The sequence below is a fragment of the Xenopus laevis genome, chromosome 1L, assembly GCF_017654675.1.
Source record: "Xenopus laevis strain J_2021 chromosome 1L, Xenopus_laevis_v10.1, whole genome shotgun sequence".
Taxonomy (NCBI): Eukaryota; Metazoa; Chordata; class Amphibia; order Anura; family Pipidae; genus Xenopus; species Xenopus laevis.
In genome coordinates, this window is record NC_054371.1 from 29,587,414 (window position 1) to 29,603,293 (window position 15,880).

General features: G+C 38.9%; 1 protein-coding gene across 17 annotated transcripts in view; it reads right to left on the reverse strand.

The window, feature by feature from the left end:
* The window catches only part of proml-1 (prominin 1), a 112,933-nt gene that overhangs the window by 96,219 nt on the left and 834 nt on the right, over window positions 1–15,880 (reverse strand). For all 17 annotated transcript variants that reach the window (XR_005966574.1, XR_005966581.1, XR_005966583.1 and 14 more), the window contains exon 2: window positions 7,505–7,916. Coding sequence is in view for 9 of the 17 variants with exons in the window: in XM_041588080.1 (XP_041444014.1) it covers window positions 7,505–7,724 (220 nt within the window). In the remaining 8 variants the exon portion in view is untranslated. The remainder of the gene's footprint in view (window positions 1–7,504; window positions 7,917–15,880) is intronic.

A 15,880-nucleotide genomic window follows, 5' to 3' on the forward strand; every position in this document is an offset into this window, starting at 1 on the left:
TGGGAGTCCTTTCAGGGGTCTGGTTGTGAGGGGGCAGGGGTAGAGATGCCATGGTAATGGCAGGGTTTGTGTTTTAAACATAACAGGCTATGCCACGATGAATCTGGAACAAAACCAGGAGTTGCCTATTTATATTACCATTCTACTTATAAGATATATGTAGTGAATAAAGTATCCCCTATAAAATTTAAGGATATTATAAGTTACAGAGAAGTTCCAGGACCATATAAAAACATGAGCCTGAACTTGGCCTGGTCATGGAACTCCAAGGTAACTTCTAATATCCTCATATTTTGCAACAGGAGGTACTTTATTATTATAATACACAAATTCCAGAGAGTCATGTGACAGAAATTACATCATTAAGCTCCAAATATAACTGATGACATCTCTAAGCGCCGTTTCTAAGGATATAATTTACAGGATATTCAGGGCTCTTGTGTATTATATACATATAATACACAATTATATTGAATATCCTGTAAATTATATCTTGGCTTTTAGTGATGTCATCAGTTATAAATGGAGCTAAGTGATGTCATTTTTGTCACATGACTCACTAAAACTTGTGTATTATAATTAATACCCCTTGTTGGAAAAAATTATGATATTAGAAGGATATTAGAAGTAACCTCGCAGTTCCACGACCTGTATAAAAGCACTCGGCCCTTCCTAAAATGGCATAATTTATCAAGGTCCGGATTTATCTCTTTATTTCTAATATCAAACTTCGAGCAACTCCAAATTCCCAAATGGACCTTATTTATGAAGAAAAAAGCTTGAAAAAATAGGGTCGGGCAAACTACGTTTTTTTTTTTGGAGTTTTCGGAATTTTTGGCACTGAAACTCAGAAATCATCGGATATAGGTACTGACTTCAGCGCAGACACTGGTACCTTCCCCATTGACTTATAAAGGACCTCGAGAGGCTTTTAGATGCCGGGGTTTCAGATTCTGAGTTATTAGACCATTGGACTTTAATAAATCTCGAAAAATTTGTTTTTTTCTTGCTCCGAAAACTACAAATTATTCGAGGTTCGGATTTTCGGACCTTGATAAATAACCCCCATAGTGTCTCCTGGTCATTGCTTATGCTTGTCATAGGCAGGGCTTTTCCATACGCTGTTAATGGAAGCAAGAAACAGGCAATTTCAGGCAATTCAGGCCTGGGTACAGACCTATAGTATCAGTGTCATGCATAGCTCAAAACTTGGTCAATGTGTGAGCCTAACATCCTAGCATTTTCTCCTTTTATCTACAGGAGATAATTTTTGGTATAATTTCAATTTAGTCTATAAGCAATTTGTGATACAACAGAAAAATAAGATATTTGATACAAATGCAGCCCAGAATTTTTCAAATCACTGCTAAAACTATTGGAGTTTAGCCTGGTAATCAGGGTTATTTATAGTCTAGCCATCGCAAGGCTGGTAACCCTTATCTATGTATAATTTAAAGCTACAAGTGTTGCTAATGGCTTTCAGTAAGGATACCGATATATCTCAGCAGGGGCTAACAAATTCTTAGAATTTCTTGCCCTAATGTTTGCTGCCTTTTTTGTACTTTCCACTGTTAAAGAATAATGAGTGGCTTCTGTAGTTTTTTAATAAAGCTGAGAAACCACCTAATAAATGTGTCTGACATTTAATCTATGTTAAATAAAGAATGTATGTAGCCTGGATGAGCAATTTAAAATGGACTATTAGAAGGCTTTTCATCACAGCAACAAGAAAACGAGAGATGTAAAATGATAAGGCCAAATTAAACATCTTCAGCAAAACGTTTTAAAATTGTCATCACTCTAAAATGTAACAAGACGGACATATGGCAGAAGAAAAGATTAAAGGATTAGCTAATTAAATCCCAGGACTCAAATCTCCACGTGATCCACCCGTACAACAGATACAAGCAAATAGAAAAAAACATTTGGATACATTGGTGTTGCCTTGTGGATCAGCATAGGAAATATATTAATTGCCAGAAAAACCAACAATAGCCATAATCACAATATTGACTTAGAAAGCTACTTATAACTTTGCCATAAAGTATTTGCCCAATGCTTTTACATTACCTGTCTGATGCCCCGTGTTCCTGTATGAGGGGGCTGCCATATTTGTGCAGCAGGAGTCCGTTAGCATTAGAAGATTTAACTGTCAGACTGAGATGGGACAGTCAGGTTGGCAAAACAGTCAGGTTTAGAAACTTCAACTAACAATTATTAACAAAAACAGACCTCTCAGCATGACCTATCCGTAACTTTCATATTTTGAAAAGTAGTTTTTTAGTGTCAGTATCACTTTAAAGGGATACTGTCATGGGAAAAAAAAATTTGTTTTTCAAAATGCATCAGTTAATAGTGCTGCTCCACAAATCCGTTTCTCAAAAGAGCAAACAGACTTTTTTATATTTAATTTTGAAATCTGACATGGGGCTAGACATATTGTCAGTTTCCCAGCTGCCCCAGTCATGTGACTTGTGCTCTGATAAACTTCAGTCACTCTTTACTGCTATATTGCAAGTTGGACTGATATCACCCCCGCCCCTTTCCCCCCAACAGCCTAACAACAGAACAATGGGAAGGTAACTAGATAGCAGCTCCCTTACACAAAATAACAGCTGCCTGGTAGATATAAAAACAACGCTCAATAGTAAAATCCAGGTCCCACTGTGACACATTCAGTTACATTAAGTAGGAGAAACAACAGCCTGCCAGAAAGCAGTTCCATCCTAAAGTGCTGGTTCTTTCTGAAAGCACATGACCAGGCAAAGTGACCGGAAATGCACCTACACCAATAACACAACTAAAAACAATACACTTGCTGGTTCAGGAATTAACTTGTATATTGTAGAGTGAATGATTTGCAGTGTAAACAGTGTAAATTAGAAACAAAAACTACATCATAAAAATCATGACAGAATAATTTTAACACTATAGGCATGGGAGTTAGGGGAGTCATGCTATTCTCATCCACTATATTTAAATGATTTAGGTCAGGCTGGGTAACATCTTACACCCTGATGTCGCTGAGTTACAGGTGCCAGTACCACCCAAAGTGTCTTCTGAGACCCATAGTTGAACATCATCTGAAAGGCAGTAGATTGCAGAACCATGAGATAGATGTTTAAACAGCTACCCATGGAATATGTAATTGTACCCTTGTTGGAAATTCAAATAGAATATATATTAAAAAAAATATATATATAAAATGTTTCCTCCAATTACATAAGTAACTATCATATATATGACAGGACATAGAGTGGGCCCACCTTGTATAAAGTACATTTCCAGTGTGGTGATTGGATTATGGTGCAAGAAGGATGTAAACAGACCAAACTAATACAGGTATGGGACCTGTTATTCAGAATTCCCGGGATCTGGGGTTGGATCTTACCATAAGTCTACTAGAAAATAATTTAAGCATTAAATAAACCCAATAGGCTGGTTTTGCCTCCAATAAGGATTAATTATATCTTAGTTGGGGTCAAGTACAAGGTACTGTTTTATTATTACAGAGAAAATGGAAATAATTTTTTTATAAATTATTATAATTTGCAAAGAGCTGCATAAATTGTAGCCACTTACAAATACAAAATCTGTAGTAAATCTTGCATAGATGTTACCATCGCTGTGTGGCTTACACAATTTCAACCCCCAAATTACCTTTTGAACCTTTTCTGGGCTTCAGAAACACATTTCATTGCCAATGCCCTAGTTTTTAACTGAACCATCAAAGAGCCCAAAAACAAACAGTCTTTTAATTATCTGCCAAATTAATTCCGCCAGCCTGATCTTCTTCCCCAGACACTCATGTTTCTATGAAAGGCTAGTCTCCAACTGAAACACTGAAATCTTATTAATGAGTCTGAAATAAATAGAACATGCAAAGCCTTTTGTAGCAATAGTGTGTGTGTGTGTGCAAAATGCACTTGTTGCAGTTACTATGGGGATAGGGGTGGGGGAAAGAAAACCTGGGATCTGTTGTAAAATCCACAAAAGACAGTGGTGGGTACCAATCAACACTAGGTACACAACTTTCAATTCCATCTTAGTTTAATATTTTTCTTTGAAATGTTCTGCAGTTTGGGCTGCCGTCCTTGTTGGTCACACATCTGTTGTACCTTCTCCCAACACAGACTTCCCAGCTTTTCATACTCACAAAACAATGGCCTATTATATTGCTTCTGGGTGGCTTTATTCTCACCACAGCTATGTACACAACAGAGTGGTGGAACATATTAACATGTCAAATCATTAATATCAATATAAAGCAGTTGTTTTTGTGTCAGAGGGTACAATCGGATTAATGTGCAAGTTATATAATTTTCAAATAGATAAAAGTACAGGTATGGGATCCGTTATCCGGAAATCCATTATCCAGAAAGCTTCGACCATCTCCCATAGACTCCTTTTTATCCAAATAACCCAAATATTTTTTTAATGATCTCTTTTTTCTCTGTTATAATAAAACAGTAACTTGTACTTGATCCCAACTAAGATATAATTAATCCTTATTGGAAGCAAAACCAGCCTATTGTTTATGCCAAATATGTTTACATTATTTTCTAGTAGACTTAAAGGGGTGGTTCACCTTTAGGGCAGAGATACACATGAAGATTCGGGGAGATTTAGTCGCCCTTCGACAAATCGCCTCTTTATACGGGTGACTAATCTCCCCGAAAAGCCTTCTTGCTGGCTAGAATCTAAATTGCCGGAGGGATCGCTTTGGCTTTACAAAGTCGCCTGAAGTTTCCTTGTGGGGCAACTTCAGGCGACTTCAGAAAACGAATTGCCCAGAGTGCCATTCCCACCAGCAATTTAGATTCTAGCCAGCGGGAAGGCTTCTCAGAGTGATATTCTGAGATCATTTGCAATTTGTTTTAATTTTTTATTATTGAAGGTTTTTGAGTTATGTAGCTTTTTATTCAGCAGCTCTTCAATTTGCATTTTAAGCAATCTGGTAACTAGGATCCAAATTACCCTAGCAACCATGTATTGATTTGAATAAGAGACTGGCATATGAATAGGAGAGAGTCTGAATAGAAGGTTCAGTAATAAAAAGTAACAATAACAATACATTTGTAGCCTATGGGCTCTTACTCACTGGCGTTCTGACCTGCGCTCCCCTGCGTTCCGTTTTTTGGCGTTCAGCCGCAGGGGAGCGCAGGAATAGACGCATGTCATTATTTCAAATGGGGCTGTACTCAATCAGGCGCGTGTAGGCAGCATGTTGCGTCTCAACCTGCGTTCGGCGCCTACACGCGCCTGAGTGAGTACAGCCCCATTTGAAATAATGACATGCGTCTATTCCTGCGCTCCCCTGCGGCTGAACGCCAAAAAACGGAACGCAGGGGAGCGCAGGTCAGAACGCCAGTGAGTAAGAGCCCTTACAGAGCAATTGTTGTTTTAGAAGGGGACAGCTACACCCATTTGAAAGCTGCAAAGAATCAGAGGAAAATTACAAATAACTATAAAAAAAAATAATGAAAACCAATTGAAGGGGCCGATTCACTAACTTCGAGTGAAGTTAAAAAACGTTGAATTTCGAATTTTTTTTTTTGGGCTACTTCGACCATCGAATGGGCTACTTCGACCTTCGACTACGACTTCGAATTGAAGGATTCGAAGTAAAAATCGTTCGACTATTCGACCATTCGATAGTCGTACTGTCTTTTCTAAAAAAAACTTCGACCCCCTAGTTCGGCATCTAAAAGCTACTGAAGTCAATGTTAGCCTATGGGGAAGGTCCCCATAGGCTTGGCTAACTTTTTTTGATCGAAGGATATTCCTTCGATCGTTGGATTAAAATCCTTCGAATCGTTCGATTCGAAGGATTTTATCGTTCGATCGAAGGAATTATCCTTCGATCGTTCGATCGTACTATCTGCCCTAAATCCTTCGACTTCGATATTCGAAGTCGAAGGATTTTAGTTCCTAGTCGAATATAGAGGGTTAATTAACCCTCGATATTCGACCCTTAGTGAATCGGCCCCGAAAAGTTGCTTAGAATTGGCCATTATATAACATAATAAACGTTACTTTAAAGGTGAACCCCCTGAGCATTCTGGATAACAGATCCCATATCTGTAGTATATAAATAATTCAAATACATGGGAATGACTATTAAAGTATGATTTAGATCGCAAGCACCCGTTCCATCTCTTACTGGTCCCTACAGAATGAGGATCAGAGTCTTTTTTTCAGCATCTATGTGAATTCCATCTCAGAAAATGCGTTTATAACACATCCGGCAGGGAGCAAATCTTCTGTTTATCAGGATTAACTGACTGAAGACAAAATACTTCCAAGAACTGGTATCAGGTTGGAGTGTTTATGGAGTGTTGTGTTAGAATATAACACCTGAGGAGTCTTCTGCCAATACATATTTATATGACACACACAAATGTTTTCATTTATTTACACTGGCAAAGCAAGTAGCGCACTTAAAATACTTTACTCGTTAAGCTTATTAAATTCACAGATATACCAATATTATAAAACATTCACGGAATGATGCTTCTTAATGGGTATGACCTGAACATTTTCATCTTAAAAAGGACTCATTTAATAAATTAAGAACATACCTTTACCATGAAGAATTATTTAGAGGCATATTTATCAAAGGTTGAATTTCTAATTCATGTGAGTTTTTTAAAACTCCCATAAACTCCCATGAACTCGAAATTGGAGAAAACAACACCAAATTGATCCCTGGACTTCTACCATTGACTTAAACAGCAATTCAGAAGGTTTTAGGTGGCGAATAGTCGAATTCGAGTTCTTAAAGGGCCAGAGTATGATAAATCTCGAAAATAATTGAATCAAATTTGAATAACTCCCTAGTCCATTTTGACAGTTTTGACCATATAAAAACTCGAAAATTTGATATGAATTTTCAATTTGACCCTTGATAAATCTGCCGCTTAGCGGCATATTCATCAAGGGTCGAATTTCGAATTTGAAAAACTTCGAAATTCGAATTCAAAGAGACCAACCGAAATGAAAAAAGTTTTTTTTTGGTCGAATAGGTCCGCTATATATCAAATTCGAATTGTACGAATCTAAGTAATATCGCATGCGAATAGTATGATTTGAAGTTTTACCCAAAATAAAACCTTCGATTTATCAAAGTCCACCAATTGACTCCAAATAGGTTCTAGGAGGTCCCCCGTAGGCTAAAACAGCAATTCGGCAGGTTTTAGATGGCGAATAGTCGAAGACAGTACATGATAAATTTTGAAATTCAAATTTTCGGGTTTTTTTTCAAATTCGAATCGAATTTGGACTATTCCCTAGTGGAAGTACACAAAAAATTGCTTGAAATTCGAATTTTTGTCATTTGAATTTTCACTTCGACCTTTGATTAATCTGCCCCTTAGTGTTAATAATAACAACAGCTAAACAGACGTTGTTAAAGTGCCCTATTTTGCCATATACATGGGGAAATTCCTTCAGATCAATCTGATGATATAATAAATAGTGAAGAAAGAGTAACATACATACTTACCTTGGGGAAAGGCATTTGGCTGTACAATGTATAGGAACCCTTGCACTATGTGAAATAACAAGCCAATTGCCCCAGGCTCATGGTAGGCATCCGTCTCATAGCTTTCAGCGGGCACATAACCAAAATCCAGCCGTGCCGGGGCACTGTTCAAGGGCAGAGTTCTTTCTGACAGAGTAAATCCACAGAACAGTAGAAAAACCAAGTACAGCTTGAAAGCCATCAGCAATTTCTAAAGCATCGGCTTGTCATTAGAAAGAAGAAAACGCTTGTCTGAGATGAAAGCAGTGGAGCTGATGAGCCTTTAGAGAGAAGTGTAGGGAGCAGCAGATGTCCTCATCCCTCTCTGACTCTTCTCCACAATCTGCTCACTTGGAGGTGGGAAGGGAATTAGCAGGCAGGATCTTATAGGTCGCTGCAGGAGAGAAGGCAAATGACAAGCTTGTTAAGTGTGGTTTAAAAATACCTTCCAAGAAAACAAAAAGTCAGAAATACACAACAGCCCATGAAGTCGAATTGGCTTATTTTTAGTGTGTAACTGTTTTATTCCATGGTTCATGGTACTAAAGATTTCATAAAATGTAAACCTCTTAAAACTTTAAGATCCTTAGCAAATTGTTAAGGAATAAGTGATTTTTTTGTTAATCCCCTATCTGACTACATAATATAGAGCACCCCCCCCCCCGGAGAAAAAACAATAAAGCAGTGTTCTTGATGCTTACAACAATCCTCAGCCACAAGCAGTTTACTCCTGGGTTTACGCTCGAGTGACTTAACGTTTCAGTCACCTATAGAATTAGTCAGTGGTCAGCAGGAAAGAAACTCTAGTAGCAGGGAGCTTAGCAATGTATACTCTTGATTTTTCCTATGAAAAGCTCATTCTTGAATCCATAAAAACACCTCCTGGCTTATGTTTTTGGGTGACAAATGTCTGAGCTAGCCAACTATTGGCACTTTCAAATAATGCTAACAGCAGAAGCGACCTTAAGATTATCCAGAACTCATCATTTAGAGCCCTCGGAAACAGAAGAATTCAATTTCCCATAGAGGCCTATTTAAACACTTAGGGGCAGATTTATCAAGGGTCGAAATTCTAGTTGAAAAAACTTCGAAATTCAAAAAATACCAACCAAAATAAAGTCGAAGGTTTTTTTTGGGTCGAATAGGTTCGTTTTCGATCGAATAGGTCTGTATTCGGCGAATTAGAATCATTCGAATTGAAGGAACAACACATTCAATTGAATTAGATTCTAAGTTTTTTCATAAAAAAAACTTAGATTTTTTTGGGACTCCAAATAGGTTCTAGGAGGTCCCCCATAGGCTAAAACAGCAATTTGGCAGGTTTTAGATGGTGAATGGACAAAGTTGAATTTTTAAAGAGACACATGATACATTTCAATATTCAAATTTTTTTGAAATTCGAATCGAATTTGGACTATTCAATATTCGACGTACACAAAAAATAGCTCGAAATTAAATTTTTTTGAAATTCGAAAATTCACCTTGACCTTTGATAGATCTGTCCCTTAGGCTAGTGTCTGACGGGGAGATTAGTCGCAATGAGGCAGCTTCGGGCGACTTAAGAAATCCGAAGCAGGAAGGAAGTAGAGGGAGATTAGTCGCTCACAGAAGAGGAGATTTGTGGCTGGGCAACTAATCTCTCCGTCTGCCACTAGCCTTAGGGGTTATGTAATAAAAGGCACTATATTTGCCCAGGAGCAGTAACCCATTAGCAACCAATCAGCAGGTAGAATTCACTAGTCACCTGTTTCAATGCAAGCATCTTATTGCCATGAATTACAGCTCCTGGGCAAACTTAGTGCCTGTTATTACATATGGGGAGTTATGGTTATGTAATAAAAGGCAATAAGTTTGCCCAGGAGCAGTAACCCATAGCAACCAATCAGCAGGTAGCATTTACTGGTCATCTGTTTAAAAGCAAACATCTAATTGGTTGCTATGGGTTATTGCTCCTGGGCAAACTTAGTGCCTTTTATTCCATTTGGGGGTTAATATTTGAACCACTTTCTGCATATGAAATAATAAGTCAGTATGATGTACTTGGCCATAACTAAAGTAGCATAAATCCATGAAGACAAGACAAACCTGTCGGGTCAACTATTAAATGTTTTTAATAGGCTTAAGGCACAGTGTTCCACATTACGAAAAGTCCCCTTTATTCAGTAAAATCCAGGTCCCAAGAATTGTGGATAATAGATCCCATGCTGTACCAAATAGGTCTTTCTGATACATTTCCATTACATGAAAGATGTGCTTCTGAGTAAATCTGCAATGTTTCGATGCAAATCTCCTTTAGACCTAGAATATAATGGTTAATGATAGCTTCAGGCAAGCAAACAGTTTTCAATGGGAATTGCAGGACATTTAAAGGGAAATAAAGTTGGGGGGCTGGAGAAGCTGTTCTTATTTGCCTCTCAAGAATGATCTAGAATGGCCAAGCAATCAAAATGGTGTGACCTGGCAACAGGGGTGGTCAATCACAGCCAGGCCCAAATTTTTTGGGTGTCCCACAAAGGAACCATATCTGCCTCTGTAGAATCTGCCAGTTCTTTAAATTTCCTGCTATTCCAGTCCCCAGCAGCAGGATGATCAACGGGTTGCCAGATGTGTGGGTAGCAAAGCTTGTGGCCGGCCTATGAGCAGATTATGGCTCTCCAACTGCTCTCATATAGTAGGCCAGTTATTCCCTAAAATAAATGTTAAAGGGCCAGATCATATTAAAATGAAGATGTCCTCCAAAAATATCAGTGGAACTTGTGAGCAGTCTAAGGAACATAAAATTCTCTTGGAGGGCTAAACCTAGTTGGACTACCCACATATAGACTTATACGTCACTATATACATATATATATATATATATATATATATATATATATATATATATATATATATATATATATATATATATATATATTCCACCAGGATGTCGGCACTCACGATAAATGGTGTTAATCTGCCTGGGTGCAGAAACAATAACTTCATCCATGACACTCCAAAGGAATCCGCACTCACAGGTCTTAAGATAAAAAAATATTTATTTAGAACAAATGACTAACGTTTCGGCCTCTCCGAGGCCTTTCTCAAAGTGCTTTGAGAAAGGCCTCGGAGAGGCCGAAACGTTAGTCATTTGTTCTAAATAAATATTTTTTTATCTTAAGACCTGTGAGTGCGGATTCCTTTGGAGTGTCATATATATATATATATATATATATATATATATATATATATATATATATATATATATATATACTGTATATACACACACACAGGGCCGCCACCAGGGGGGACAGGGGGTACAAGTGTACCAGGCCCGGGACTGAAGGGGGGCCTGGCAGTGCTGAACTTTTTGAAAGAGCCGGGCCCCCTCTTGACATCGCCAAAGCTGTGCCGCCTCCTTCCGAAGTCCCAAACAGCCAAACAGCCAAACAGTCCCGAAATGGTGAAAAGACCCGAAATCACGAAAACAGCAGAAATTGAAGTCCCGAAGTGGCGAAAAGATCCAAAGTCACGAAAACAGCCGAAATTAAAGTCCCGAAGCGGCAAAAAGACCCAAAGTCATGAAAACAGCCGAAATTGAAGTCCTGAAGCGGCGAAAAGACCCAAAGTCACAAAAACAGACGAAATTGAAGTCCCGAAGTGGTGAAAAGATCCAAAGTCACGAAAACAGCCGAAATTGAAGTCCCGAAGTGGTGAAAAGACACAAAGTCACGAAAACAGCCGAAAATTGAAGTCCTGAAGCGGCGAAAAGACCCAAAGTCGCGAAAACAGACGAAATTGAAGTCCCAAAGCAGTGAAAAGACCCAAAGTCAAGAAAACAGCCGAAATTGAAGTCCCGAAGCGGCGAAAAGACCCAAAGTCACGAAAACAGCCGAAATTGAAGTCCCGAAGTGGTGAAAAGGCACAAAGTCACGAAAACAGCCAAAATTTAAGTCCTGAAGCGGCAAAAAGACCCAAAGTCATGAAAACTTCCGAAATCTAAGTCCCGAAGCGGCGAAAAGACCGAAGTCACGAAAACAGACAAAATTGATGTCCTGAAGCGGCAAAAAGACGCTAAGTCGCGAAAGGAGATGAAGTTAAAGTCCTGAAGCCACAAGTTCAATTCCTCTGAACACCAATGTGTGTTTTTTGTTTTTTTTTTAAATCCCCTGGCCACCAATGTATTATTTTAATACTCTATAGGCCCCTGCCACCAATGTTTTTTAAAAAAATATTCTTTGGGGCCCCATCTTTTAAGGGGGCGCTAGTGCCAATGTTTTTTTAAAAAATATTCTTTGGGAGCCCAATTTTTTTTTACTGGTAAGGGGGGCCCTGGCACCAATGCTTTTTTAAAAAAAAACTTTTATGGGGACCCTGGCGTTGTTGTACGTGGTCCCGTGATTTCTAACAGTGGCCCTGCACACACAAAGGGGCCCATTTACTAAGGGTCAAAGTGAAATTTTGAATTCAAAAACTTCGAATTCCGAAGTAATTTTTGGGTACTTCGACCATTGAATAGGCCAAAATTCAATTCGTATTGAAAAAACTTTGACTTTGAAAATTGAAGTACTGTCTCTTTAAAAACTTTGACACTTTGCCACCTTAAACCTGCCAAATTGCTGTTTAGCCTATGGGGGACCTCCTATAACCTTTCTGAGCGTTTGGCTAAGTTTTGAGTAGTCAAAGTATTTTTTTGTAAAATCGTTCGAAACGTTAGATTTGAACGATTTAATCGACCGATCAAACGAACGATTTTTACTTGAAAATATAAAAGTTTGGGGGGGTGTAGCAGATTCATTTTAAAATGCTGTTCAAATCACTGTACACATTGCCATGGCAATAAAATAAGGACAACTAAGCAAACAGTAAATGAAAAGTAAATAGGGATGGATGGATATCACATTAAAGGGTGATTCGACTTTAAGTTAACTTGTATTATGTTATAGAATGGCCAATTCTACACAAACTTTCAATTGGTCTTCCTTATTTATTATTTATAGTTTTGTTTAATTATTTGCCACCTTTTTCTGACTCTTTCCAGCTTTCTAATGAGGGTCACTGAGCCCATTTAAAAAAACAAATGCTCCGTAAGGTTACAAATCTATTCTTATTGCTACTTTTTAATCATTAGTCTTTCTATTCAGGCCCTCTCCTATTCATATTCCAGTCTCTTATTCAAATGAACATATTATTGCTAGGGTAGTTTCGCCTCCAAGCAACCAGATGAAACTGAAAACTGGAGAGCTGCTGAATAAAAACCTAAACTACAAATAAAAAAATGAAAACCAATTGCAAATGTTCAGAATATCACTCTTTACATCATACTAAAAGTTAACTTAAAGGCGAACAATTCCTTTAAAGACTTAGGGAATCCTAAAGGCCAGACAGAATCCTGCTTCTTTTTTCACACAGAGGGCACAATGGAACAGCACAGCAGGAGGGCACTTCAATTGTTTAAGAGGCAGGGTTAAGTATCTTGAATTCCCTGGCAACTAATATTCCAAGTGATAGGGAAGGATGTTGTTTTTGTAGATGGACGGGACTAGCCCCCCTCAGGGAATCAGCTGATATGGAAATTCAATTTTTTACTAAAACTCTAGCTCAAGTCAAAAGTGCCAATGTTTTTGTTGTACCCCCTCTGGGTACTGTGACGTTACACCGGATTACAGTCAATTTCACCCACAGAGAAAATAACTTGAGTTACATATTCTTACAAATGATTCAGAAGCTGCAAAATGTGTTCCAAAATCTTCCAAGTTGTTTGTCTCAAAAAGAGGATTGGGAGGCTGGTATTGTATCCTAGAAAAGATTCCAACCTTACCTAATGCTCTACCTAATGCTCTACCATACTCTTTAAAAGGTTTCAGAAACCAATTTCTTCTTAGCATCTTATGAGTTGCTGCCAGTAAGTAACAGGTCACACTTGACATTGACATGTCCCATTTGGGGATTACACGGCACATCTGGGCCATTCCTTTTAAAGGAGAACTAAAGCCCAACTAAAGAAGTAGCTTGAAATGTTGTGCTTTATGTTGTGTACCAGACCAAAGGTGGCCATACACGGGCCGATAAAAGCTGCCGACAGACCGTGTCGGCAGCTTATTGGCCCGTGTATGGGGGCCCCCGACGGGCTTCCCCGATCGAGATCTGGCCGAAAGTCGGCCAGATCTCGATCGGATGGGATTAAAAATCCGACCGCCCGTTTGGTGAACGCTAGGATCCGATCGTTGGGCCCTAGGGCCCACGATCGGATCAGCCCGATATTGCCCACCTCAAGGTGGGCATATCGGAGGGAGATCCGCTCGTTTGGCGACATCGCCAAACGAGCGGATCTATCCGTGTATGGCCACCTCAAGGCAACCAGAGTCTTTAGCAGTAAAGATCTGTGTCTTCAAAGATGCCCCAGTAGCTCCCCATCTTCTTTTCTGCTGATTCACTGCACATGCTCTGTGCTGCTGTCACTTACTGAGCTTAGGGACCCACTCACAATATACAGTACACATAGAATAGAAGTGTCACAATATAAGGTTGATTAGTAATTAATACAGATAATTACTACATGGCAGCACAGAAACCAGTGCAATTAGCATCAGAATTTAATAATCAGCCCTGTAGCATCAGCTTATATTACAGACCAACCTCATTTTCTGCTGGATAATTAGTGATGACCCCTAAGCTTAGCTTCTCAACAGCTGCTCAGAGCCCACTGAGCATGTGAGTGTCACAGACACTTTCCAAGATGGTGACCCCCTGTGACAAGTTTGAAGTCCTGGATCATTGCTGCTATTGACAAGCTGAAACTTTAGTCTGGTGCAATAAGTTCACTATATAAAACATGGTATTTTTAGCCACATTAACTTTTAGGGTTTAGTTCTCCTTAGTGTGTGTGTGTCCTGACAAGAGATCTGCAATGTGGTTCTGCATTTATCCATTGATTGGCTACTCAGTGTGCTCATTTCAGCACCAGATCCCCTCTCTTCTGTTATTGCTTTCCTCATAATCATACTGAGCCAGGGCTGGGACAGAAATAAGGGGATTCTATTTAATGAAATACTGAATCTGATTTGCAGGCAGGTACAAAATCTATAACCCTCCAGTTGAACTACACCTATCAGTAATCCCATTATGGCTGGGGCTGGATGTAAATCAAATCTACACAGGTTCTTTACCTGGACCTGAATAGCTAAAAATGTGGTTTCATATCTCGCAGCTGTACAACATGCTGAATAGTTAACAAATAATATATCTATGTAACAACGCATGGAGTATGGGAGCACAATAAACACTGCAGTCTCCAGCAGGCAGCTAAATAAAATGCTGCTAATCCAGGCAGGATTTAAAGGGGGTGTTCACTTTTTAAATTAACTGTTAGTAGGATGTAGAGAGTGATAATCTGAGACAATTTGCAATTGGTTTTTATTTTTAATTATTTGTGGTTTTTGAGTTATGTCGTTTTTTATTCAGCCATATGGTTGCTAGGGTCCAAATGACCCTATCAACCATACATTGATTTGAATAAGAGACTGGAATATGAATAGGAGAGACCTGAATAGAAAGATGAGTATGTAAAGGTACGAATAATTCATGAATTCTAAAAGAGAAAAAATGAAGACCAATTGAAAAGTTGCTTGGGATTGGCCATTAGTGACGGACAAATTCATTCACCAGGAGCGAATTTGCGGCGAACTTGATGCTGGCGACAATTCTGATGCCATCGACAATTCCTATGCCGGCAACAATTAACTTTTGACTTTAATGTGTGTCAAATTGTCGAAATTGTTAGCAATTTTTCGCCGTTTTTAGCAAATTTTCCGTGCAGTTTTTCGGCGAAGCAAAATGGGAGAAATTCGCCCATCACTATTGGCCATTCTATAACATACTAAAAGTTAATCTAAAGGCGAACCACCCCTTTAATACGTGTGAAGTTGTAATGTTAGAATAAACGTTTGTTGCTAAATATATTATTCAGCAGCAGTAATAAAACATAATTATCAGGGGACTCTGATTTCACATGGTAATCTAGTAACAGGAGATCCCGGGGCATTCTCCGTTGGCAATAAAGTGATTAAACAAAGGCACAGAGCACAAGTGAGCCATTCATTCACATGTTTCCATTTCCTAGAGGCACTGGGTTACAATCCACATGCACAGAGCAAGAATCTCAGTTACATCTCTCGCTCATTCACAGACTGTCTCCCATAGTCCCATTGGCATATGAGCTGTGTGATCATGATCCATGCGAGGGGTAAGGACAGACACACAAAAAGCTGGTTGTGGGGGGAGCCATGCAATTAAATGGGCAGCGCAGGTGCTCAGGACAATACAATGTGGATGTCTGTAGCTACAGGGGGTTAACCAAATCCGTAGAGAGTTCTGATTGAG